At 58.9% G+C, this 14,017-nt stretch overlaps 3 protein-coding genes across 3 annotated transcripts; 2 read left to right on the forward strand and 1 right to left on the reverse strand.

Moving 5' to 3' along the window:
- Positions 1-302: 302 nt before the first annotated feature.
- On the reverse strand, positions 303-1,304 carry PSEUBRA_001075 (Acetolactate synthase, small subunit, C-terminal; the record flags this gene model as incomplete). The annotated part of the gene is made up of 1 exon (XM_016434381.1): positions 303-1,304. One exon carries the CDS (start codon positions 1,302-1,304, stop codon positions 303-305), a length of 1,002 nt encoding a protein of 333 aa, XP_016294118.1.
- An 880-nt stretch (positions 1,305-2,184) lies between these two features.
- On the forward strand, positions 2,185-7,092 carry PSEUBRA_001076 (Protein kinase domain protein; the record flags this gene model as incomplete). The annotated part of the gene is made up of 1 exon (XM_016434365.2): positions 2,185-7,092. The coding sequence occupies one exon, from the start codon at positions 2,185-2,187 to the stop codon at positions 7,090-7,092; it is 4,908 nt and encodes a 1,635-aa protein (XP_016294119.2).
- A 4,026-nt stretch (positions 7,093-11,118) lies between these two features.
- PSEUBRA_001077 (General substrate transporter) lies at positions 11,119-12,723 on the forward strand (the record flags this gene model as incomplete). Its single annotated transcript, XM_016434367.1, has 1 exon — positions 11,119-12,723. The coding sequence occupies one exon, from the start codon at positions 11,119-11,121 to the stop codon at positions 12,721-12,723; it is 1,605 nt and encodes a 534-aa protein (XP_016294120.1).
- Positions 12,724-14,017: the final 1,294 nt, after the last annotated feature.

Raw genomic sequence — 14,017 nt, forward strand, 5'->3', positions numbered from 1 at the left:
GGACTCGCTCCGCTTTGCATCTCTTGTTTCTCTCAGCGCCCTGCATCATCTCGCACCTTGCTCTATCTCGTCCTCGTCTTGTCAGATCGTATCTTGTATTCTAGCCTACTCAAAAGTCATTACGCAAGCCCACCGTGGCGATTGTCCTTCCAAAGAGCCGTGTTGCGGGTGTGCTAGCAAAGGTCGACCCGAGCCATCCGCTCGACCTCAGGATCACATCCAACTAACGTCACACGAGGCATTGCTAAGACCAAACACATGCATTACAACTGCAGAACATCGTTCTGTCCGAGCATCCCCGCTTAGCCGGGGGGCAGGGCACCAGCATCAACAGCCTCAACTTCCTCCTCAGTCAAATCCTCCGCACCGGCATACGAGCTGGGAATCGGACTCCTGGGCAGGACCATGGTACCGCTCCTTGCGCACTCCAAGATGCCGAATGGTCTCACCAGCTTCAAGAAGGCGTCGCACCTGGAGCTCTTTCCGGACATCTCGACGATGACGCTTGTGCTAGAGACATCGACGACGCGACCGCGGAACTGTTCTGCGAAGGCGATGACGGAGCGCATGTTGTCGCTCTTGACGCGGAGCGCTTCCGTGGGCGTGAGCGGTGCGGGGGTGCTGGGTGGAGTTGCGGGTTTGGACGAATCCGTCTCTCGTTCGGCAATGAGCTCCGGGGTTCCTGCTGGGTTGTTGCTCGCCTGCTGAGATTCTTCAAAGTACTCGGGGCCAAGAATGGAGACTTTGACCAACATGAGTTCGCGCTCAATGACCTTAGTGTTGGTGTAATCCAACACGGCCCATACAGGCACGAGATCCTCGAGTTGTCTCCTCGCCTGTTCGATCACGCCATCTTGACCACGGAGGACGATGCACATTCGACTGAGATCGCGGATCTCCGTCCCGCACACCACCAGCGAGTCGATGTTAAAGCCTCGAGCAGCGAGAGTGCCGGCGACGCGGGAGAGCACACCCGGTTCATTCTGCACGAGACAGTTGAGCGTGTGTCGCTTGAAGGGGGCTTTGGACGGCGGTGGCGTGTTGTACAGGATGTTGGACACCGCTTGAGGTGCATCGAGCGAGGGCGGCTCGAGCGAAGGGAGGGGTGGAAGCTTTCGCAGTTTGTGTGCGAGCTTGTAATCGAGCGCCGAGGTCGAGTCAGATTCTTGGGGTTGCGAGGGGTTCTGTCGCGCCGCGGTCGAGTTGGGAAGCGCAGCCGCGACGGTGGACGAGAAGGAGCGGATGGGCGCGCGCGATGCAGCCGCAACGCGAAACAGCGACGTCGCTGATCTTGATGCCATCATCTTGGTCTTCGAGCAGAGATGGTGGGAAAAGGAGGAAGAAGAAGTGAATGCTCGACTCGGCGTCTCAGAAGGATCTTCTGAAAGTAGCCCCGCACGAACCCGCCAAGCTCTCCCTCTCCCTCTCCCATTGGCCAGTCTGGCTTGACTACAGCTGCCTCTTTCTTCTGGCATGACTCGAAGCCAGGGCTCAAAAGCAGTTCTTCCAGTTCGAGCTCTGTTTTCTCATGGCTACCTTTCTCGTGCGAGAACCGAAAACCCTCGAATAAAGCGGATCATTTTCGTGCCTCCTTTTAGAGGCATTTTTCCGACTTTTCCGACTTAATTTTCTGCCATGAAACGGCGGCGAGAGGGAGACGAACCGAGGCTGTGGAATGAGCTCTTGTCCCAGGACACTCGAGCTGCTTGCTGCCTCGTACTTTCGTGCATCTTGCATGGCCTGGACCCTCTTTTTTTGTCGCACCGGCCTCCACGCGAAAGCTAACGCGTGCCAGAGAGAGGGAGGGAGAGGGCTTGCTGGTCAGTCACTCAGACTGTGTCCATTTGAATCGGCGCTGCGGAGTGTGCATGCATCAATCACCTTTCCCAAGCCTCGACCAACACTCTTTCCAAAGATCACACATACTCTTCCCAGCCAGTCACAAGCTGAGCAGGGTGCCTCGTTATCGACTCAGCCACCACCACCGCCGCATGCTCGGACTTGGAAAGCACCCCAACATGAAGTCCTGAAGATAGCTCTCGCCATACCCCCTCGTCCTCCAGGTCAACGGACAGCGGATCGCAACAGCGCAGCAGGAACCCCACCATGAAGTCAAGCGTCGAATAAACCCGCCGTGCAGACACAGCATATCTTCGACCTGGTCGAGGAGCAGGCAAGACCAACATGGCCGAACCACCACCACCACTACCGCCCGGCATGGCGCCGGCGATCTCGCCAGACATCGACCAGCAGCATGCCCTCTTTGCCTCGCCTAGCTCCATCGATGCCACCTTCCCGCGGCACGAAAGTCAATCACATCACAATCTTGCCACGCCAGCAACCAACATAGCTGGGGAGGACCCTTCTTCTGCCAGAGCCACTGGCTCCAGCACACCGATGAGCGCTCCCACTCCTCTGCATGCACCTCCCACGCCGGTCTCCGCAACGTCCAGCGCCGCCGTCTCCCGCGGTAGCAGCATTCGGTCCAATGCTCCGCCTTCCTCGACCCGCATCCGAAAGGGTCTGCTCACACGGGCAGGGAGTGAAGCAGAGGACAAAATCTCACGTGCTGCCTCGGGCTCACAACAACCTCTCACCACCGACGATGACGAAGAGGATCCCTCCATCAGCGACTCTGGCTTCATGCCCCGCCGCTTCGCCCCTCAATCACTTCCTCCCTACGGCACAGCTAGCAGCTCCCGACAGTCGTCCAATTCCTCGCTCCCGATGACCACATGGAATCAACGATCCACCGCGGTGCCCCATCCAGTCAACGCTTCATCTAGTAGCATCGGATCCGGCAACCGCAGCGGCAGTGGTGACGCAAGCGACGGGGCAGCATCTAGCATCGCCGCTGTCAGCCTTGGTCGCGCCATGTCGGTCAGCTCGGTCAGCTCCGTCAACAGCACCAGCAGTCTCGAAGCCGTCCCCTTCCGCGAGGCTCCTCTAGGCAACACTAGAGTTGGCTTCGGTGGCACAGGCGGACGATTCGCCGGACGCAATGCTCGCAATCAACACTTCGGCTCGCTCGCTATGTCGACACAGCTCAGCTCCAGTCACCCTGTCAAAGACCAGTCTTTGTCCCAACTCGCATTCGTCAACGACCAGCGAGAAGAGCTCGCACCCGATGCGTCGCACCTCTCTACGGCTGCTGCTGCAGGGCATTCCACGGATCCCACCCTGCTCAGCTCATCGGCACCTGCGTCTGATCGGCACAAGGGTGTACCTAAGCAGGCAACAGACGCCTGGATGTATCGTGTGGGTCCTGGCATGCGCACCAACAAGCCAGCACGTGGCTCTCCCGTCATTCCAGATACACCAGAAGATGATTCACAATCGGCAGCCTCCCCCGCCAAACGGTCTCGCGAGGTGCTTCGTCAGAAGTTTGCCAAAGGGGCAGGCCGACTCGGCATCAAAGCCAACATCGTCACCGTTGTCGGTCCCACCACTTCGGACCAGTATACTGTCTACAACCCGCTCGACAGCTCCGAAGACGAGACGACCCTCGTTCCCCCCAACCGCACCCCGCTGCCACGAAGCTCAAGCTACTTCTCCACCGCACAGCACAGCGCTGGCTCCTCAGCGAGCACTCCCCTGCATCCCATCCTCACCCCTGTTCCCGCCGACTTTCGTACCAGTTCCGTCACCAATGCGCCCTTGTTTGTTCCTAAGTTCGCCGACGACATGCCGTCATCGAGGCTCACTCCGGAGCCCCTGGCCCCCGCATCACAGGAGGCGCGGCAGGGCGCAACTACGCAAGCCAGCGCAGCGCCCTCTCTCCCGCCCTTAAGCTACGGCGCCAATGTTGGCAGCATCACTTCCGACCTCTCGCCCTACATCACCGGCGGCACGGCCAGTGCCAATCATGGCCGACGCAGATCATCAGTCTCGCAAAAGCCGGTCTACTCACGCGCAGAGAGCAGCAACGACGCTCTGGATCGCGTCGCATCGCCAGGTCTGCTCGTCGCCGACCCCAGCGCCGTCAATGCTCCTCCCGCCGAGCCTGCTCTCTACACGCTCTCGACCTCGTCAGCGCTGCCGGCGAACCGCTCTCCGCAAGTCGAGCCGATTGTAACGTCCGGCAGCAGCAAAGTGCAGGCATCGCCGCATCCCACACCTGCTGAAGTAGTACGCATGGAGGCGCAAGCCGGCATCGCTTCTCTGCCAGATTCGCCCAGCGAACCATCGCCCGTTCCAGCAAGCTACTCACCTGTGATCGTCGACGAAGCCGCTAACGACAGGCGCACGCGCGGCTCTTCGCACTCCAGGAGCAGGCGTCCAAGCAGCGTGGCGGGCAGTGAAGCTCCTCTGCCTGCAGGCCCGGCAACGGCCGCATCTTCGCGCCGACCCGAATCGACTCAACGTCAGCGGCTGTGGTCCAACGCCAAGCGGCCGGCCATTCTCCGCGCACGTACCAGCGAGAGCTCCATGACCCGAGGTCGACGTAGCCAGAGCTTGGACCGCAAGGCCTCTTCACCGAACGGACAGAGTCCCGTGGACGACCCTATGTACGACGCAGGCTATGATCGACCTGGCACACACTCCAAGAGCAGCTCGAACGGGACGCTGCCCGTCAGCGGTGAATCTGCTGTACGGATGCCCCCTCACGTCGCTGTGATCCCCGAGGACGACGACGGCGCCAATGGCAGCATCGATGCGCCTGATCGCACGCTCATGCCCGCCTCCGCTTCCAACAGTCCAGCTCTATCCTCCTCGTCAGCGCTTCAGGGCGGAGCGGATGGCGACCAAATTATGGCCCTTTCATCGCCCAATGGAGTTGGCGTTCCGTTCCTGGTGCAGTCCAATCCGCCATCGCGCTCGGCATCGCCTGCTTCGCAATTGGCACGCTCTCCCGAAACGATTCGCGTCGGTCCAGGTCGCGTGATGGACTCGATCTACGGCCGAAGTCCAGCGTCCATCTCCAACCTGAGAAGCCCTCGATTGCTGCCGTCGTCTGCATCCATCACGTCGATGCGTCCCGCGACGCCGTCTCAGAAGACATCCTCCGCAAGAGGACCGAACGACTTTCACTTTGGCGACACGCTGGGCGAAGGTTCGTATTCAACCGTGCTGGAAGCGTGGGATCTCTTGACCGGGCCCGCGCCCAAGGAGCCAGGCGTTGTCGATCCCAATGCCATCTCGGCCGCTACTGCCATGGTGGGCGCCGAGACATCGAAGAAGCGACGCCGTCGGATCGACCTGACCGGGCGCAAGGCGTACGCAATCAAGGTGCTCGACAAGGTGCACATTCTCAAGCAGGGAAAGCAGAAGTATGTTGCGATCGAAAAGGAGGCGCTCAGCCGCATGATCCGTCATCCAGGTGTCGTTACCCTCTTCTGGACTTTCCAGGATCGGGAGAGCCTCTACTTTGTGCTTGAGCTAGCCAGCAACGGCGAGCTGCTCAACTTCATCCGCAAGCACGGCAGCTTTGACGTTGACTCGGCGCGCTTCTATGCGGCACAGCTGGCGGACACCATCGACGCAATGCACACGGCCGGAGTCGTCCATCGCGACGTCAAGCCCGAGAACATTTTGTTGGATGCTCGACGCCGCATGAAGATCACCGACTTTGGAAGCGCCAAGATCGTGCATGCCGTCGACGATGTGGGCGGTGAGGCTTCCACCACTACCGAAGCACCGGCACAGAAGGCACCGGGCAGAGCCGCGAGCTTTGTCGGTACGGCCGAATACGTATCGCCTGAGCTTCTGGTGGAAAAAGCGCAGCCAGCGGGGAAGCCTGCCGACTGGTGGGCGTTCGGCTGTGTGCTCTTCCAGATGCTGGCTGGACGACCACCTTTCAAGGGCGTCAACGAGTATCAAACATTGCAAAAGGTCAAACATCGCGAATTCTCTTTCCCTCAAGGCTTCCCGGAAGACGCGCAAGACCTCATCGATCGAGTGCTGGTCCTCGATCCCGCACAGAGACCGTCGGCCGCCGAGATCAAAGGGCATGCTTTCTTCCGCGCGATCGATTTTGGTCGTCTCTGGGAGATGGAGGTGCCCGAGATCAAGACGGGACTCGTCCAACCCTTGCCACCGGCGCAGCAGCGTGGTTTTGGCGACAACAGCGATTTCAGCTTCGATGATGGATTTGGCAGCTCGGACGAGTCGCAGGCGTATAACGGGGATACGCAGAGCATCGACTTGCAGAACCGAAGCGGCGGGGCAGATGAGAGCTCGATGAGTGTCGACGCGCTGTCGTCGACGCAACCGAATGACGCAGATGATTCCGACATGTCGGACGCTAGCTCGGACCGTCGCGAGGCGACGAGCAGTGATGGTGCGCCCAAACGGCAGAGCGGTCTGCAGCGTCTGGCCGACGGCTTTCACAGCCGATTCATGTCAAATGCCTCTGGGTCTGGAACGCAGTCTCCCTCGTCGCAGCAGCAAGGCACTGGTTCAGCGCCCAGACGCAGGTTCTCGACCATGTCGATCGACGCCGTTCCTGCTCCTGCCAATACCGCGGAAAATCACACTGGCAACGAAGCGTCCGCCAGTTCTGCGAGCAGAAACATGCGTCCGTTCTCCCGACCGACGCAGCCGATCAACCACCAGCCTGCCAGCGCGAGTCCCTCTTCGATGGCTCGTGCAGCGCAGCCTCCTGCCACGAGTGGTGGGCTGCAACAGAGCTGGGGCGCCCTCCTGCTCCCCAAGGAGCTCATGCTGTACACCGTGCCCGTGGCGCAAAAGAAGACCGGCACAGGCAAGATGTTTACCAAACGACGCCAGCTCATCCTCACGGATTTCCCGCGGCTGCTGTGCGTCAAGGAGACGGCGACGGCGTTGAAGGTCAAGAGCGAGGTGATTTTGGCCATTGATGGGTCCACTGCAACGGGCGACTCTGCAGGAGATTTCGAACGGGTCTCTGGACGACACGCGGCAGTCTCGGATGGGGAGAATGAGGAGATGACAGGTGCTGACGCACGCAGCGCCCAACAGGCGATCCCGAACCTCCTCGCGGGGCTGGAGTACCGAGGCGGGAGAGCGTTTACGGTCAAGATTGCCAACGGAAGGACGTTCCTGTACGAAACGGCGGGCGACGCGAGCGGGTTGGTGAGGAGCATCCAGGAAGCTCGGAAGGCGGGGTCGTAACCATAGGGAGGCGGGGAATATGGGTGCGACAAACGGGACGAGATCGATTATTTTTCGGATGAAAGCAAAGGGTGTTCAGCCTCAAGTAGTGTGTGCGGGATGCTTGTTGCGAAGGCTCAAAGATGAAAAGATCTACGACACGATAAGAGATGTCGACTGCGAAGGATGTCGGACGTGCTTCCCCGCACGACAACACCTGTCGCCAAAATGTGGCGACTGACACGCCCCCCACAGCACGCGGTGGAGCGGAGATGGCGTTATCGCGGGGAACGCTTGCCGGGTGGGGTGAGCTGTCTCATTTGAAGCCACTTGGGGGTGGTGCGGGGTTCGGGGTCACGGTCAATGTTCGGACGAACCCTTGCCCGAGCATGAATTGTGGTTGTTCTCCTCCGCCATTTGATGAGACTCATCCATGTTGGAGGCGAGTGCTTGGACCATCGACCGCCACACCTTGGCTCGCCGCAAGCGAGAGACGTCGCCGCTACCGGGCAAGCGAGAGCGGATGCCTTTGTGGAAGTCCAAGCGAGAGAGCGAATGTCAGTGCGAGTTGACGAGTGTGGGGAATGTTCTTGCGGCCGAGAGAGTCTGGGGAAGGGGTCACGCGGTCGTCAACCAAGCGAGTCCCCCCCCCCTCCCCTTCGCCAAAGCGCCGGCGAAAAGGACGAAGCGGTTGTCGTCTCCAGAAAAAAAAACATCCAGGTTTTGACCGAAAGTTCAGCCGAAAACAGGCCTGTTGCATGCATGAACAAAAATTTCCTTGTACATTTGACCCGCGGGTTCGTTCGCTCTGCGCTTCTCGCTCAACTGTCCTCCGTTGCGACTCGAGACGACGGATGCCGCGGATACAGGACGCTCGCGCGCGCACGAGAGAGAGCGGATCGAAGATTCATTATAATAAGCAATTGTGTTGCTCACAACAACAGCGCAGAGGTGGTACAAACTGCACGAGATGCTTTGCCGAGGCTCAACCCATGATTGGCCACGCGAGATGTGGTCCTGCGCAACAGCTCTCCCACCCACTCACGTTAGCTCGAGCCTTGGCAAAGTCGACCGCCTCCTTGCAACTCGGGCAAAGTCGATCCCTCGATGATCAAAACCCAAAGCGGAGACTTATTCGTGCTTCTGTGTCACGATGACAGCACTTGACCGGTCAACCTACGCGCCAAGTGCAAGCCTTTTTCTCCGTGTGTAGAGATCTGCAAGGCATCGCGTCATGTCATTGGTTTGGACGGAGAATTTTCGTCGAAACTTCGGAGCACACCTGCATGAGGCTTCCCGGTCTAAGATGCGCCTTGCCGGGCCTTGTGGCGCCCGGTCGAACTATTCTGCATCTCGCAGAGTCCGCAGCCCCAAATTGAGGCTGGAAGAGGACCTTCTGGGTTGGTATGAGTGTCGACGAGCGACCCCGCGGGGCCCTGGCTCCACCACTGGCGCACATGGCGTTGAGAGTATGGGGCCCAATACGCAGCTACTTCACTTCTGCAAAGAAGATGGTGTCCAGACCAAAGTCGAACCCCCGGGGTTGCATGGTGTTGAGATGCATCGCTCGTTCAGCGGTGTAGAGGCCACCGGGGACCCGTTCCTGCATCTCACTTCTCCGATCTCTCCATCCTGCCTTGACCCATCCCTTGAGTTCGGGCCCCTTAAATCCGTGAGTCCGCTTTTGACGGTCCTACCACTCGCCCAATCATACGAGATGGATGCCACGCGAACGCGCGTGCCTGGTGCCTGCGCGATCGCATCCAGCCGAACTTGGGGATCTGCAAAAGCTCAAAAGCAAAAAAGTCTCCGAGGATCCATTCGGGTCGAGGCCTGCCGGAGACCTTGGTGACACAGCGCGCAGTAGCGCCTGCCAGACGTGTTGGATTGCCCGAAGATCGGCATGCACATCTTCTAATGAGACCCTCCAACAGGTCGCTCCTCAACAAACGAGGGCCAAGCAACAGCTCATGTGAAGCCAAGAGTTTGCTTTGTCGCCGTCGTGGTTGTCAGTCTGCTGCGAGAGCATGTCGCTTACTGTTGAGCTGACGACAGCCAAGAGTCTTGCCAGCGTGATGGTGATCGCTTGGCGATGCTTCCAAACCTCGCATTCGGGAAGGTAAAAGACGGTCGCTGACAGGGCTCCATTCTTTTGCCTCGGCCCTACTGGAGAGTCAGGAAAATCTCGCTCTGTTCTTCCTCGGCGCAACGTCGATTCGAACTCGCACCACATGGTTGTCGTCGCGCCCTCGACCCGCACAATTTCGAATTTGATTTTTCTCGACGACGCGCGCTGTTTGGTACGGAAAGATTATTCGAACGCCGCATGTGTCGCCCGACCGAGGTCCGTCCAAGCGAGAAAGCAAAACCTGGGCATGGCTTGCACTGTACCGTCTGAAGGGCCATGTCACGTAAGCGAGCGAGCTCGCATCGAAGACGTCCCCGCGCGCCAGCGAGCGAGCGTTCCTGTTGCGATGGCCGCAGTCGTTCCCGAACAGGATTGAGCGTCACAGCCACTGATCAGGGAGGTTGACCGATGAGATGAGGGCGCGTATGATTTTGCACGGCGGCAGACGCGGTGGAAGAGCCCCAGGGCTGGGATCGAAGAGCGAACGAAAAAATTGACCGGCTCCCGTGACAGGTTCGAAAGCAGAGTAGGCGTTGGTCCAGAGGGAGGCCAATCTTGCCTCTAATCGACCTTCTGTACCGCGCCTGGACTACGATATGGTCGGGGCCCAGCACGGTCTGCAAAGTGGCGAATCAGGGGATTCAGACGCGGGGAGCCTATGCCAATTCATGCTCTTCGGCCATGCCTTGCTGCGGACTCGAGATCCTACTGTAGACTAACAGTAGGCGAGGAACAGAGTCAGTTGGCAACGCCACAAGTCGGAGCGTCGGGCAGCAGCACACGACGCTCGACTCCATTCGAGGGCCCCGCGGGGATTTACGGCCGAACTGGGGTTGCGTGATGAAGCAGTGAGGGGCACAGGGGTTGACGAAGTGGGTGCCAATACCCAATGCCACCACAATGGCCAGTAGGCAAAGTGGGAGCAAAGCTGCTCGTCGAGATCGGATGCGCAACTCCTGGAGCGATGTCTCGATTCGGCCAAGCCCGCGTCGCCTGGACACTGTGCTGACTGGCTGGCTGTGCTTGGCTCTCCTCAGCTGACCGGCCATTCGGCTTTGGTCTTGCTGCGATCCAGATCGAGCCGAGCGCAAGAGACAATGAGCCACAACCAATCTGATGAGTCGAGTCGGGACTGGCCCATTGTTGTGATGAAGCAAAAAGCGCGGACGGACCAATTACGGTCGAGCGCACGGTCGGAGTTGCAAATTCTAGGCCAAAAGTCGGTGCATTTTCGAAACAAAGAAAAACCTGGGTAATCTGGGTCCCCGCCTTTGACTGAATTACAAGCCCACTTTTTGTCTCCTGTCCCCCGCTGTTGATCCTTTGGCTCGGCTGGGAAGGAGCCAGGCTCTACCCTGCATTTTGTTTTCGTGTGTGGTCTGGCGCCTCGCCTCTGCTTTCTCCAGATTCGGCCGGCCAATGAGCTCAAGCCACACGCCTCGCCTCCATTCGCGCTCGACTTTGGGGTCCCCATGCGTGTGTGCGCGCTCGCGTGTGGGTTGTGTTGGTTGATGGCTGGGTTGGCTGGCTGGGTTTGGATGTTTGGCTAAATTTCCCTTGCGCAGGCCAATTTTTTTTCATCAACTGTGGGTTGGTGCCCCTCGTCTGCATCCCACCTCTGCTTCTTCATTTTTCTTTTCTCTTCATCGCTGCTGACCGCGCTGAGTGGCTGGCTGTCTGGCTTGTCACTCAGCGCAGCGCAGCTTTTCTGCGCTACAAGCCTGACCAACACCCTCAGTCGCTCACCATCCCTCCCTCCCCCGCCCCTCGCGCTCCATGTCTACATAAACCCCTCACTCCCTCCGACAACATCGCTTTCCTTTCCCCCCATCCATCCTCAAGCGCGCCTTCTCTCCATCAAGGCTCCCCTTACCCCACTTCCCCTCTTCTTCACACACACACACACACCTCTATTCAAGATGGCTGGTGGTGCTGTCGCCGATGTCGGCGTCACCTCGTCGATCCCCGCCGCTCGCCCCGAGAACTGGAAGCAGTCGATTCCCGCCATCCTCGTGGCCGCTGCCTCCGCTTTCGGTGGTGTTCTCTTCGGTTATGACACCGGTACCATCTCGGGTCTCCTCGTCATGGACAACTTCAAGGAGACCTTCGGTCAGCGTATGGCCAACGGCGTCGTTGACCTTACCACCAACGACACCTCGCTCGTTGTTTCCATTCTCTCGGCTGGTACCTTCACCGGTGCTCTCGCCGGTGCTCCCATCTCGGACATCCTCGGTCGACGATGGGGTATGCAGGTTGCTCTTCTCGTCTTCACCGTCGGTGTGATCATGCAGACCGCCACCACCGACCTCGGTGTTTTCATCGGTGGCCGTGTCATTGCCGGTCTCGGTGTCGGTATCCTTTCCACCATTGTCCCCATGTACCAGTCCGAGACCGCTCCCCGATGGATCCGTGGTGCCGTCGTCTCCGGCTACCAGTGGGCTATCACCATCGGTCTCCTTTGCGCTTCCCTCGCCTCGTACGGCACTGCCGATCGCCAGGACACTGGCTCGTGGCGTATCCCCGTTGCCATTCAGTTCGCCTGGGCCATCATCCTCTCTGCCTTCTTCGTCTTCCTCCCTGAGTCGCCTCGATGGCTCGTCAAGAAGGGCAACCACGAGCGCGCTGCCAAGTCGCTCGCCCGCCTCAACTCGACCGATGCCGACGACCCGGTTGTTCGCTCCGAGCTCTCGGTCATCCAGACCAACCTCGACATTGAGCTTACCCACTCCACCGGCTCGTACCTCGACTGCTTCAAGTTCAACGACCGAAAGTACTTCCTTCGCTCGTTCACTGGTATCTTCATCCAGGCCTTCCAGCAGCTCACCGGTATCAACTTCATCTTCTACTTCGGCACTCGTTTCTCCGCCTCGGCCCTCCCCAACTCGAACCCCTTCATCTTCTCGGTCATCTACAACGTTGTCAACGTCGTCTCCACCGTTCCCGGCATGTACATGATGGAGCGTCTCGGCCGTCGTAAGCTCCTCATCTGGGGTGCCGTCTGGATGTGCCTCTGCGAGCTGATCGTTGCCGTCGTTGGTACCACCGTCCCCGTCTCCAACACCTCGGGTGGCAAGACGCTCGTCGCCTTCGTCTGCATCTACATTGCCGGTTTCGCCGCCACCTGGGGCCCTGCCGCTTGGGTCGTTTGCGGTGAGATCTTCCCCCTGGCCATCCGTGCCAAGGCTCTCTCGCTCTGCACTGCCTCCAACTGGCTCTGGAACTTCGGTATCGGCTACGCCACCCCTTACCTCGTCGACGAGGGACCGGGCCGCGCTGGTCTTGGCACCAAGGTCTTCTTCATCTGGACCGCCACCTGCGCCTGCTGCGCCGTCTTTGCCTACTTCTTCATTTTCGAGACGCGTCTGCTCTCGCTCGAGGAGGTCGACGAGATGTACTCGCAGACCACCGCCCTCAAGTCGAGCCGTGCCAACGCCGAGATGCGCGCCCGCCGCTCCGACCTCGAGGGTGCCGTCGCTCCCCCCAAGGACGACGAGCTCGCCACCCACGACGAGAAGAAGAACTAAGTTTCTCTCTTCCACTCGGAGGATCTCCACACTCAAAATGATTTGATCTGGTGATCATTTCATCATACACTGTCACGGATTCATGAACTGTACTTGTCATCCATGTTTTACCACCCGTCAAAACGTGTCCAGCTCCCCAAGGGGCGGCGCACGCTAGCAATCACGAATACCCATTACGCTACTCATACATTTGTTTGAATGACCGGTTTTGGCCCCGAGTAGTTTGCCCTGAGTCTGCCGATGACAGATTCTCATCACGCTGTCTCTGAATGATGTGTTCTCTTTGAGAGATGTTCGGTACTTGAAGCTACGATCCCCCTCTGTTGGAGGCGATGCATCTGGCTCGCTGCCACAAGCGCCAAACAGGTCGTTCCAGCGAAAGCGGCTGATTCACGGGATCGCAACCCCACGAGGTCACCTCAGTCTCGTGTCCACTAGCCTCGCTCATTCCTTGGGCGACTGCAGTCCTCGTTCAATCCCATGCTGGCGCGCGTGTTGGCGAGCCAACTACCTCCGCGTCTGACGTCCTAGATCGCTCCACGCTCCAATGACTTGCTCAAAGAGTGCGTCTTGCGCTGTGGTATCGTACTTGCATCTTGCATCAGCCGTACCATCGTAGTGTGTGATTCGGAGGGCTTCGCAGCTTAGCTCAGAGTCGACTCTTGCTTTGCGTTCGGAGTATGCGTATTCACTGGTCTTGTGAACCTTCTCGGCGTGGGGCAAACCCCGAGTCGGCATGAGTCGGCATCCTTTCCTTTCCCTGACAGTTTCTTTCGTCCGTGAGCAATTTTCCTCTGAGTCTGCAGAAATGCATACTAGGACCTCTCTCTGTCGCCTCGGTTGGAGATGTTCATGCATCGCTGATACACATTCAAGGTGTCTCTCCGTCGCATCTTGCTATTGTATCTCACAAAGAGGGTGAGTTGCTCAGGATCGACCTCGCCATTTTTGGTGCTCACCCGCTTCTCATGCGCGCGCCATACTTTTGCAACCGTGCTCTCTTCCTTGTCTTTATCAACCTTTCCTCTGGCCACACGGCTACCAGGGCTTTGTGTCCACTAAATTCGCTTTATCATGGCGATTTGCTCGTCCGCCGAGCAGCTAGCGTTGAGTCAACTCGCTTGACCTCCCCCCAACTTAGCATGTGACCCACTTGGTTTGTCCACTCGAGTCGGCGTTCGCTCTTGCCTCGAGCGAGTGCTCTCCCATTCAGTCGATGAGTCGCATCCTCGCACTCGACAGCCCGACTTTGAGCACTGCCATCAGCTGATTGTGGCGCTTGTTCAACACTGCG

This window comes from Kalmanozyma brasiliensis (genome assembly GCF_000497045.1).
Source record: "Kalmanozyma brasiliensis GHG001 unplaced genomic scaffold PSEUBRA_SCAF12, whole genome shotgun sequence".
NCBI classification, from domain to species: Eukaryota; Fungi; Basidiomycota; class Ustilaginomycetes; order Ustilaginales; genus Kalmanozyma; species Kalmanozyma brasiliensis.